We start from the raw sequence: 13,352 nt of genomic DNA on the forward strand, positions 1-13,352 counted from the left end.
CACTTGACATTGAACTATAGTCTCAGTTTCTGGGCTATCTTTGTCATTATCAGTGACACATCTAACTCAAAAATGTTTGAAAGTTTTCTTCCTTTCTCTATGTCCCAGAACAGTTAACGTAGCATTAAAACAGTTTACTGTGAAAAGCTTGGCAAGATTTCTTCCTCCATAACATTATCTGGCGTTGGACCTTTTGTGTTTAGGGGTTCGGAGAATGGGGCACTCTTTAACAATTATTCCTGTTTATTTTATGGACATCTGTTGTGGTTAATACTGGCAAAATATAGTTTCCTAGAAAATGTATTCATCAGATAAACAATATCTTCCAAATGTCTTCCCAGGAATTGTTTCCAATTTCAACAATCAGATAGCTGCATGAGTCTCATGACAATCTAAGAACACAGAAAATGTTTGCATTTCATCCAGATTTCTCATTTCTCACCAGAGACCAGGTCTAGTACATTTTCCTAGGAAGCCTTGGCCTGCGTTCTGCTTTCTCCTTTCACCTGGTGCATTCATTTATATATGAATTACTCTTCACTAACTTCTAAAAGGAATCTGAAGCAGAGCACATCAATAAGATCCAAAGGAACATGTGGCAATAAGTCAGAATTTATACACAACTTTCATATACTAATGAGAAACAATAAATTAGTGTGTGTGCATGAAATTCTTTGCTTATCATTACCCTACCCAATATTACTGGAATACATAAGCAGACAGACAAATCTAGTCAATACTTACCTCCAGGGGAGTATTTTAAATGTAGGTAAAGTACTCACCTTAAGGAGGTTAAGTATTTTAAAAATGAGAGAAGCATATTGAATTTATGGTTGGATGATCCAGTTCTGTGTTCTGTGAAGAAGAGTGATTCTCACTAGGAACAGATTCACATCACAGGGTACAGTTGGTGATATCTGGAGACAATTTGGACCATCACAGCTAGAAGATTGGGAATGTCACTAATGTGGATGGGGTAGAGGCCAGGATACCACTAACCATCCTGCAATACATGGGATGGCTCCCCATGGGAAAGCGAGCCATTGCAAAATATCAAAATGCTGTTTGCTGCAGATGATAAATACATAAATATTTATATAGAAATATTTTTTCTCTGTGTTTGTTCCAGGATTTTATAAATACCTTGCCAACACTTTCAGGATTCCAAGGCCAGGATCTTTTTGGAATTTGGAGTAAAGTCTATGATCCCTTATATTGTGAGGTAAGAAAACAAAAAAAGAGATTTTCAGTCTGATTTTATGATTTATGCCTGTTTTATAACAGATAAATACATTTTTCTTCCCTTTTTGTATATCTGCCTATTGCTTATACATTCCTTAATACTGACACATAATTTAAAATTTCCCTGAATAGTCTTGACTTTTCTTTTTTTAATATTGACACATAATTCAAGATTTCCTTTAATAATCTTGACTTCTCTTTTTTTTTTTTCACTATGTTTTCGCCCTTCAGAAAATTGGAAAAAAAATTGTTTTTCTTCTATACATTGCCACTTACTTATTTTGAGGTCATTCAGGAATGCTGGGTTTCTGCCATGAGCTTCCATGAAAACAACTGTTATACAGAAAGCAGAGAGAAAAATTGCATGATTTCTGGATACAGAAATAAACAAGCAAGCTATAAGCCAGGCCCTTAAAATTAGTTTATCAGGACAGAATGTTTTCTCCATGTGGTAAATTTGAAATAATCTTTGTAACTAAATTATTATGTTTTTTCAAGGATATTTGGTGTTTTTTGCTCATGAGCCTCCATCTTCTGACAGAAAGGAGTATTTTGTATCCTTGTTTTCCTAACAAGAGTACCAAAACCTTGGGCACAATTCTGACTGATCACCTGACTCATAGCTGCTTCCGAGCTGAGTTCATCATGAGTGCATAGAGGGAGAAGCTGCATTCATAGCTCTGTCCCAGTAATGATGACATTTCCCCTGCCTGTGGCAGCTAACTGCCCCCGCCACCTGCTGCTTTCTTAATGTTTTCACCTTTATTATCAGTACCTGTCTCGGTGAAGATTTACTACCCTTGTAAAAGATCTTCAATGAAGACAAGAACTACTTCTTAGTTCCATTCTGTTTTTTCTTCCTGTCTGTCATGGTTGTTTTTTGTTTATTCTGGGGATTAAACTCAGGACTTCAGCCACGCCAAGTACACACTCTACCACTGAGCTACACCTCCACCTCCTTGCTGTAGCTTAATCTGAGTTATTCCATGATGAGGCTATACAGTGTCATAACTTTCTCATGTCTCTCTTGCTTATTCCTCCTTTACCTCTGCACTTTGCTCTTTCATGCTCTCCCCTTCCCTTCACATTTCACTCCCCAACAGAACTAGGGGAGCCCTACTCAACTCTCTACCTGCCCTACTGTTTACCATGTGCTGGCTGTCTTAAAGTCAGGAAACTAGAAGTTCATAGGGACAGGCATATGTTATCAAACCCTCCAGAAATACATTCCCTTACCTAACTGACCTCATCTGGCTTTTAAGGAAATATCATCTAACCCTGTTGGGTTTCACCTTCCCCACAGGATTGTAGACAGGTTTCTAAATCTGTCATAAAGGAACGTGGTACATCTTTGTCCTAGTGTATGTTTGCTCCACAAAACATGAATCCACACACTGACCCAGAGTTAAGCCAAAGATTGTGGTAGAAAGGAGCAAGTTAAATCTGTTTCAGTAAATTTTTCTTCTGAAAAATCAGAATCACTACATATCATATTGCAAATTCTTAGAAAGAAAGGCTGGCCCCATTAGCTTTTAGAGATGAAAGAGAATCTTTTTATTGTGGGAGGTGAGTGGTTTGGTTTTGCTTGAAATAGGCTATTGCTGTGTAGTTCAAGATGCCCTCAAACTCACTACGTAGTCCAGGCGGGCCTCAAACCTGTGGCATTCCTCCTGCATCAGCCTCCCACATTAGCCTCCCAAGTACTGGAATTACAGGTGTATGCCACCACCCCTCAGCTGAAGAGTCTTTTTAAAGTCAACAAAAAAGACTGTCATAAATAAAAATATGTACACACATTCTCTTTTATTTGCTACAGGGTGTTCACAATTTCACTTTACCCTCCTGGGCCACAAAGGACACCATGACTAAATTGAGAGAATTATCAGAATTATGCCTGCTGTCCCTCTATGGAATACATAAGCAGAAAGAGAAATCTAGACTCCAGGGGGGTAAGTATTTTAAAAATGAGAGATGTGTATTGGATTCATGGTTGGATGGCCCAGTTCTGTGTCCCAGTCCTATCACAAATCCATGCAGTGACTACAAAAGAGGTGAATCACTCTGTACCATGTTCCATTCTGCAAGAAGGAGACAGTAGTAATATCCATTTCACAAGTATCCAGGGCTCAAATGAATGTATGGACCCAAAAAGCTTAGAACAGACAGCATCTGGAAGCTGATGCACTATTTTTTTATGATGTACTATTAGTAAAGCCTGTGTTACTGTAACCATCAATATTACTCACTCTAGGCCTTAATTTTCCCATCTGGAAAAAGCTAAAGAGTCCTTTTCATCTCTTTCAGATGAAATAATCAGTGATTCATGTGTAAATCCCAGAAAAATCACTTGGTTTAGCCTATAGAATGAATTTTTCAAGGGGGAGATTGGACAAAAGTGTTGTGTTTTCCTGCAACCTTGTGTGGTGAACATATTTTTCAGGCTAATTATGTATTGTAAGTTAACATCTATTATGATTAACAAGTTTTGAAAGTTTACTGGTATTGAGATGTGGTGAGTTATACTTACCAGTGATGCCCCTTCTTGGTTAGATTTGACCGTTGGTAGCATGGGATACCCTGCCATCATGAAGGCAGACCCAAGCATTGGGATGTGGGGTCCTTGTAATCAGGTTAGGTAGGTTTGAAGAAGCCAGGACCAGGCAGGATGGGGATAAACTGCTAAGTGGCCAGGCCAAGATACTAAATAGGGTATGAGGCTCACATGTGATTAATGCAGGCATTAAAACCAATTAAGGATAAACAGCAAGAGAAGGTCTATTATGTGAAAGATTGACCCAAGCCTTGGGAGAGGTTCGAAGTCAGGCTGACAGTCCATTCCAGGCATTCTGAGAAAACCAATCCAATCACCTCAGGATTCCAGCCATTGCCAGGTGCTGCTCCTCCACCCCACAATCAGTACAGGTTCAGCAGAACCCTGAGAGACTGCACAAGAGCATTCTGGGCACTGGAAAGATGGGGAAGATGTTCACCTGGGGTTGTATAACTAAGAAAAAATTCAAGTCACCAAACAGAAGAGTCAGGTGGAGCCAGGACAGCAGGGCTGCACATAAACAGGAGAGTATCTAATGACATATAAAACCTAGCTGGCTGGGAGCAAAGTCCTGTACAGTGAACAGAGTATGATGGGGCTAATCATTCAGGGCAGTGGCAGTTAGTGACCTGAGGAGGTGGCAGACCTGCTGCTACAGTAGTCCTGCTTGGGCAACATAGAGATGGATAAAAGGAATGATCAATCCTCCCTTCCCACCCAGGGAATGAGCTACAAGCCCGACTTAGAGGAGGGGAGTGTATCCAAAGAGGAGGCTTTCCAAAGAGGAGACTTAGATGGAGTCTGGGAGGTTGGCATAATTACCAGGCAAGATATAGACTCTGTGTAGAAGAAAGACCCAGAAAGAAGCTTGATCTTATATGTACTTTACAACAGAAAACGCAGAGGCTACCTATGGCCACAGACCCACCAGGCTGCACCTCAGACAGTGAAGGTGGAACTGGATTTGCTTTTGCCAAGCTCATCTTGGTGGGCTCAGGGATCCAGCCTCTAGCTACTCAAAGTGTAGTCTCATTGCCCTGAGACACTAGCATAACCCAGCAGCTGATTTGAAAGACAAAGTCTCAGACCCCACCCAAGATCAGTGGAACTAAAATCTGCATTTTAATAATTCACAATAATGCCCCACACAAAGCAGGAACTGATGACAATCTAATATTGGATACCAGATGACACAAGTACAAATAAGGAAGGGGGCTGTCCTAACTGTTTGTTGAGGTTTCCTGCTTGTTTTCCCCTTTAGCTACTAGAAGATTCCATGTAAGGGAAATACTTCTCCTCCCTGGTCTCAGTTTCCCCATCCAAGAAAGGTATTACACTAGATTCTATCTACAAAAGTCTTTCCCTGAGAGAGTTTCTAAAGACTGCATTTATGGGAACCCACCTACCCTTCTTTCTGGAGGAGGTCCATTGCCATTTATCAGCCAGGAAACTGTTTCTTGCATGATTCTGCCAAAACCCAAGCTCAGCCTGTTGTTCAGAGCTGGTTAAGCAAGAGAGATTTGCCAACTACATGCTTGTGGAAGGATGAAGCAAGAATGCAGTCCTATACAGAACACATCCACGGTGTGGGTGACACAGAATACAAGAACATCAGGACTATGATTGGCTTCCTTTGAGCTCTGACAGAACTCTGTTGGTTTCAAGGGTGACGCTTGTTTAGTAAGAAGTATACAAACACAATGCCCCAAATCCCTACAGGAACATCTATCTACCCTGGTCTTGATGTAGACCAGGGCTTGGCATTCTACTGCCAACCAACCAAACCCAGCCCACTTCTCCATTTTTAAGTAAAGTTACTGACAGGAACACACTCATTCACTTATACTTTGTTGATGACTGCTTTCATAACACCACTGAAAAACTGAAAAGTTGCAAAAGATCTTATGGCCCACAAAGCCCAAAATACTTGCCATCTGGCCTGTATCTGGCAAATAGACGGGGTTATCTAACTTACTATAGCTCAGAAATGAAGGATATGAAGTTTATATCTTCTGGCAATGATGTTTTGTCTAGTTTATGCCAATTCAGTAAAAGATGCCAAGGGGAAGTAAGGAGTTTGCTCTATGTTACAGTGTGGTCTAATGATTACGAACAAAGATTTTCTTATACACTGGGTTCAAAGCCCAGTTCTCCTACCTACGAGCTGTATAATCTTGGGTAAGTTGCTAAGCCTGAGTCTTGGTGTCCCCACCTATGGGACAGAGTATTGACATGCCAGAGCCCAGAGATAATAGTATGACTCATCTCTCATTACTCTGGGGAAAAGAAAATACCCCTTGACTAAGAATTGATACCATAATCATTACCAAGATTGCATCTGTCCAAAGCATCTGTTGACAAAAGACAAGTTACTAACTGCATGTGGTTGTCATGACTCCAGACATTTGGCAGCAGAATTTGATACCAAGATGGCATGAAGATCAAGCTAATGTCCATAAGTGTTCTAGAGGGCACATTCTGTGGGGCAGGAAGATTTACATCCATTAAACATGCAATATCTAGGAAAATCCAGCCACTGCAGAAACATTGTGACTATTGGTGTATAGCCCCCTCTTGTTAGAATTTAACGAGCTTTTTGAAAGCAGATCCTGTGTCTGACCCATCATATCTGCTTGTTTTGAAATTACTGAGTGGGCTTGAATCGGGGAGTACAGTCAGTTAATATCAGTGCTTGCTTATTACTCAAAGTTAATAAACACCACTGGTCATTCTCAGACCAAGGGAACCCATGCATAGTAGAGAAATTACCAGAGATACAAGGAGTCTCTTAAAACCCTCAATAGAAATAGTTGTGGAGTCTCTGGGACAGCATGGCCTCAAAATAGATGCTGGCATGTAGGTATGGACACACACACACACACACACACACACACACACACACATAATCCCAGCACTCTGGGAGGCTAAGGCCAAAGGACAGCAAGTTCAGACCTAGCCTGGGTAACTTAGGAATTTAGTGAGACCCTATCTGAAAATTAAAATTTTTTAACAGGGCTGGGGAAATAGTTTAGTGTGAATCTCTAGTACTGTTTTTTAAAAAAACCCAAAAACTCCTGATGGCTCTCTGAAGTACAGGCTTCGGTGTCTGCAAACAGGAAGAAGTGTGGGGTTTTTATCTGCCTTTCACTGCTCAGGAGCAACAAGAGTTAGGTCTTTGGATCTAAAGGCAAAAAAGTCTACCTCTACTGGTAGAGGTAGACAGAGATGGTAAATGAGGGCTAAAACATTTGCTACAGCCCAGTAGCAACCCTAGAGTAGTGAAAGAAGTGCAGACATTTAAGAGAGTTGCTGAGAAAGACGGGCCTGACCACCAGAGGGTGGGAGCGGATGACAGCAGAGGACAGGGCAGCTGTTGTTCAGGTCTGCTTAGGAGAAGATTCCTGCTAAACATTTCTTTAGAATCTCAAAAGGCCATCGGGAATTCCTTCCTAGTTTATCAGCCTCCTTCCTGATTTCAGCTGTAACAAAACCCAGCAGAGAAGCCAGAAATCCAGATTTCATTTCACAAAGGTCTAAGGCACAGAACATCTACCTAGGCACCAGCTTCCTTAGCTACACATGAGGGATAGGCTGAGAATTCAGGAAAATTGTTTGTATAAGTCACGTTACCTGGCATGCTGTAGATGCTCAAACAAAACGAGGTCTTTGCCTCTCTTATTGAATCCTTGCAGCAAGAATCTCCATTATGAGCAGACATAAAGCTCAGAAACCAAAATATAAGACTGTGCTCCATTCAGTTGCATTGTTAATTTGTCTTCTTTAAGGTGTCCTGGTTAATGAAATCCTGAATCACATGAAGACTGCAACTCAGCAAAAGAAGTACAAAAAATTTATCATGTACTCTGCAGTAAGTATTTTTGCCTTCACTTAGCTTCCTTTATTTAAGAGTGTACTGGCTTGGCAAGTGGGCCCGCTGTGTCTCCATCACCCAGAGCCTTGTTGACACCTGCACAAAGGTTTCAGAACTAAATGTGCCATTTTAGCACTAGAGGAATTCACAGTCTAATGATGATATTGAGGAGACAAACAGGGCTGAGGGTGTAGCTCACTTAGCAGACTGCTGGCCTAGCATGAACAAAGTCCTAAGTACGATCCCCAGCACTGCCAAAAAGAGAAAGACAAATAAACAGACACACACCTTACAGAGCAGTACAGAAGCGCCAGACAAGCAAACACTTTGGTGGCTGTGAAAAAGTAGCCATCCTGTCTGCTACGGGAGGGTGGGGAGGAGGAGCACAAGGGCATCCTGGACTAAACCACCAGCAAGGCAGCAAGGTGGAAGGTGTCAGTAAGCATTTCCTCACATGCAGGGAACTGTGAGGGCAGAAGTAGAAGGCCAGGAACATTACATAGATAAACTAAGTTGACGCTAACTGTGCTGTCCCACATAGAACCTCACAACTGGGTAGCTATTTCAATTGAACATAATTACCTAGGTAAAAATGAGGTCCTTCGGTTGCACTAGCCACATTTCAAATGTGCAATAGCCGCACACAGCCAGTGGCCACTGAATTGGACAGCACAGACGTGAGACATTTTTATCATCGCTGAAAGTTTGATTAGACCGCCCTGATACAGAGTGTCAGAATGTCTGAGCTGGCAGACACTTTAAAGGCTGTCTTGTTCTACATGTTTCTTGGGGGCAATGTAGAAGAACAATGAAGCCAGGGAGAAGTCTTGAGGTGTTTTCTCAGGGGAGACAGGCAGGATCACAGGACAGGAGGCATATTTCAGAAACCATTCCTTCTAGCCAGGCATGGTGGGGCATGCCTGTAACCTCAGCACTTGGAAGGCTGAGGCAAGAAGATTGGTGTGCGTTCAAGGCCAGTCTGAACTACATTGTGAGACACTGTCTTTAAAAAACATATATATATATATATATATCATGACTGGAAGTCAGAAATAGGATTTATTATAACAAACTTACATATTATCTGGAAAAATGGGAATGAGGCCTAAAACTAGGATGACAACAGGAAAGGAAGAAGAATTAGCCAGGTTACAAGGAAAGCTGTGCTTTGGGTATAGAAAGCCACGTTTTCATTCATGCAAGAAAGTAAATGGGCTGGGGATCTATCTCAGTGGCACAAGCACCTGCCTGGCAAGTGTAACGTGTGAGTTCAATCCCTGGAACAAAACAAAACAAAAAAATAGAAAGTAAATGGGTAATGAAGATACAGGGAAGTTTACTCTCTATCAATGCCTCTAAACAGAATGGACTAAATGTATAATCCATGGGGAGAGCAGAGGGCAGTACTTCCTAAAGAGAGATGAGTCGAAATCAGCTGATTCTGCCAAATTTATTGTTTCTAATCTGTTTTACAGTTATAACTTGTTGAGTGACTTCTAGCAAGTCATATCTGTAATGCTTTGTCCTTCTCTATTAAATTGGCTCTAATCCCTTGTGAATATATGTATACTGGCATACAATCTGGGTTTTCAAATGTTACAGATGTGGACATTGAGGGTTACCTAAGATTAGGTAGCTGACCAATGCCAAATCACTCCCCTGTGCCTTCTAGCCATTTTAAATTTAAGATATTCTTTAGCACTTCATATTTTTTTGTCTCCCTACACATTTATGGCCTCAAATACTATTCCACAACTGTAAAATCAAATATTATACTAAAAATCCAAGTTAGTATACAGAGTTCTAATGTATATAGTTTTTAATTTTATTTAAGGAGAAAAAAAGAAAAAAAACAGGAAAAAGGGTACAAGTTATACAGAATTTCAGAAAAAATAAACAGTAGGAAATCACTAGTTAATTACATATTGTCATCTTAGAAATAGTTGTTCAAGTTACAAAATTAAAGCATATAGAGGGGACTTTCAAACAGTGAGACTGCAAACAGTTTTGTTCAATGATCCAACAAATCTCAGTAATATGGTTATCTATCTTATATACTTAAATATATATGCAATTGTATCTTTTAGAGAACTTTCTTTTCCTTTCTTTTGTACAATGACAATTACACATTTTGGGTTTTATTACTCCCACAGTTCTTATTACTTTTTTTTTTGAAGAAAGTAAAACCAAATGTGACTTACCAGGACAGAGTCAGTCAAATCAAAAGGATGGACATAATACATAATGTAAAAACAAAATACAAGGTGATCAACAATGGTTACCATAATGCCTCTTGTTATCTTAAAAAGAATTGCCTATATCATCAGTTATAATAAAATTGAACAAAACAGTAAAGAATAAGACCAATAAAACCAAAACATTGAAGACATTAGAGGACTTCAAAAGAAGATAATAGTCAACCAGAATGGGCGTCACAATGAATCTTATTGTCTTCATAGTTGTTGCCTATACTTTCAAACTTGGTACTATCAAGCATAACAGAATAGAGGAAAATCAGTCAAAACAAGATGGTGAGAGCAATACAGAGTTTCAAATCAAGTTAACAGGAAATCAAAGTGGGTTACTATAATATATCCTGCTATTTTTATTTATTTTTCCCTTAATTAAAAGGATAAAAATGAAAAAGATGAGTTCTAATATATTTTAAAATTTAATGAAAATCAATGAAATAAGCAGAAGCAGAGACCTTCTCACCCTGAAGAAGACACAAGATTTAAAACCAGAAGACTTGATTCAAATTGACCTTATTCTATCTTCAAGCTGTATAACAGTACCAAGTTACTTAATTTCTCTGGGTCTCGCTTTCTTTCAACTTTTAAATAGAAATAATAAATAGCACACAGCAGATGCTCATTCAAAACTAGTTCTTACCCTCTCTTGTGTATCAAGTCTTGGAAATTTGAGTCAGAAATCATCACGATGTTTTACAAGTGCTGATGCCTAATGAATGTAAATCTGAACCCTAAGTAAAGATCAAAAATGATTTGTTGCTTGTCTCTGCAGCACGACACTACTGTGAGTGGCCTGCAGATAGCACTAGATGTTTACAATGGAGTCTTACCTCCCTATGCTTCCTGTCACTTGATGGAACTGTACCTTGAGAAGGGGTGAGTACCTGACAAGTTCTTTTGAAAGTCAGTATCAGTGTCCCCCAGGTTTTTTTTATTATTGTTGTTATTGTGGGCTTAAGGATTGTGTCTGTCTTTAGGTTTGGTTTTATATTCGGAGGAAATAATGGTGGTACCAATATCTTTGGTAGTCATGGCTCTTGTAGTTTCCGTGAAGTCTTTTATTTGGAAGTAATATACATGCATAGCAAGTGAAAAATTTGAGAGAAGCATCCTGAATGACAAAAAATAAGTTTTTCTTTCTACAAACAGTGAGGTATTCTAAGAACTATGCAGACATAAATTATTCTTTTGGGGGGAGAAAACAGCTTGAAAGATTCCAAGAAAAAAATGAAGTTGTGTGGTACTCACATAATAATAGTCTTTCAATTAAAGACTTCAAACATACCCATGCATCTTCTGGTGACTCATATCTACCGGTCAAGATTCTTAAAGCACAACTTCTGAGCGATGTTTATGTCTTTGTGGTCTGGTGTAAGCCTCCCTTGATGACAAACTTGACCTCCTTAGAAAGATCAAAGTCACAGAGGGCAAGTGTCCCAGTTTACCTAGCATTGCAAAACACCTGAAGCATAAGTTTTATGGTTCATCTGGGGATAGTCTGGGCAAACCAAGAGGAACTGGTTACCATCAACAAGGTCACACTGAGAATTTGCAAATGGTTTGCATCAATGGCATTTTCTTTGGAAAGAGAAAAGTCACCAGAACTCATGGGTTGGACAAAAGCAAAGAAGGGGCCAGGTTAAGATAGTGATCCCAAAGTTTTGTTTCTAAGTTGATTAGGAGCTATGGTTTTCCCTCCCCTCAAGGTATTCACAACAGCTGTGGGCAGGCAGGGCCCACCTGAGCATGTAGTCACACAAGTCTCGCTGTTTAGAAGACCCCATGCTTGCAGTGCTCTGCTGTCACTATCTTGAAATTCTCAGTAACCTTCGTTTTGTTTTACCAGAGGGCCTTGTATTTCATTTTGCAAACACTGTAACCATGGATGTAGGCTTTTGAGTCTCTGAATTTGTGGAGTGGAAAGTAACAACACAGAGATCTCATTCTCAACCAATACAAAGAGAGTTCCTTTATTAAACCTTTAAGTGAATGACAGGCACAATGAGATAGAACTGAAATATGGCCTTAGCTGGACAAATACCTGGAGTCGGGGTGGAGAGAAGACTAGCAAATGGAAGACTGTAGAAATGAGAGGACTGAAAACATAAAATATATACTTAATAGCAAATTCTGCAGAAATCTGCTTATATGAAGGCCGACTCTGGGCACAGAGTGATAAATAAAACAAAATTCTATGATTGACTCAAGCAGTAGGCACTGTCTTTTCAGAGGTAAGACCTCAGAAGTTACTGACTTTCTCAGACCCCTCCTTTCTGCATCCCATGGTCCCAAGCTTGTATTAGGGTGTTACAGAATCTTCTCCCACTGAATCACTTTCTTTCACCACCTGAAGAAAATTCATGTTATGACCCAAATGTGGAGTATTGTTCAACTGAGAGACCTTGACAAACACACAAATTCAGGCCACACAGTGGTCAGGTGATTGTTATATTTTTTTCATTGACACACCAGAGAGCTATCAAAAGGTTAAATCTGATTGCTTTTAAATTAGGAGCAAAGAGGAGACACATCAACTTGTTTATTAAATGATCTGTACTATAAGGTGATCCCACGTTGTTTTGGGATTTTGGGGGGCGGTTTTTGAGACAGGGTCTTGCTGTGTAGTCCAGCCTGATCTTGAACTCACCATGTAACCCAGACACAGCAATCTTCCTGCCTCAGCCTTTAAGTGCTGGGATTCCATCCATGTGTGTCCACATTCAGCTAGCTATTCCACATATTCTCTATAAGAAGAAAAAGAGCAAAATAAAAAGGAGAATATGTTATTTCCAACCCATCTTAAATATTAAATTGTTAAGTTTGTAGATAAGGTAAATATATATCTAAATATTTAATTTTTACTATAATTTTTATTTTTTAACATTAAGTTTATGGGTATAATTTAGATATACATAATGATTACATTCTTCAGGGGAATATATACCCATGCATAATATATCTGGATTTTTTTTTTGCCTTCTCTCCTTCCTTCAACACTTCTTCCCCTTATTTACAAAATTTTGATTCCATTTTATTCTTCTTTTTTCATTTTTTTCCTTCTTCCCTTTCCCACTCTTCTCCTTAGTTCCCTTTTCCTTTGGAACAATTTCTTCCTTTTTTATTGTACCTGGAATCAAACTCAAGGACCTCACACTTGCCAAGCAGGCACTGTGCTGCTGAGCTATATCCCTGGCCCTGAACAATTTCTTCCTATTTCACCATTTCTGTTATACATTTTGTTTCTTACACTTTCAGTTTCTCATACCATGAGATACTGACACATGTGTGTCCAATTTATTTCACTTAATAATATGGTCTCAAGGTGCATCCATTTAGCTATAACTGCCTCAAATTTATCTTTTTTTATGGCTATCTACTACATAAATTTAAAACAACAGGGTGTATAATCTGTTAAACTAAAAATATTGCTTTTTTC

General features: G+C 39.4%; 1 protein-coding gene across 1 annotated transcript in view; it reads left to right on the forward strand.

The window, feature by feature from the left end:
- The window catches only part of Acp3 (acid phosphatase 3), a 54,610-nt gene that overhangs the window by 21,159 nt on the left and 20,099 nt on the right, over positions 1-13,352 (forward strand). The window contains exons 6-9 of the mRNA XM_013159978.3: positions 1,130-1,222; positions 3,059-3,191; positions 7,579-7,661; positions 10,689-10,792. Coding sequence (XP_013015432.2) covers positions 1,130-1,222; positions 3,059-3,191; positions 7,579-7,661; positions 10,689-10,792 — 413 coding nt within the window. The remainder of the gene's footprint in view (positions 1-1,129; positions 1,223-3,058; positions 3,192-7,578; positions 7,662-10,688; positions 10,793-13,352) is intronic.

This window comes from Cavia porcellus, unplaced genomic scaffold (assembly GCF_034190915.1).
Source record: "Cavia porcellus strain 051 isolate PalLab524CR breed Dunkin Hartley unplaced genomic scaffold, mCavPor4.1 scaffold_5, whole genome shotgun sequence".
Lineage (NCBI taxonomy): Eukaryota > Metazoa > Chordata > Mammalia > Rodentia > Caviidae > Cavia > Cavia porcellus.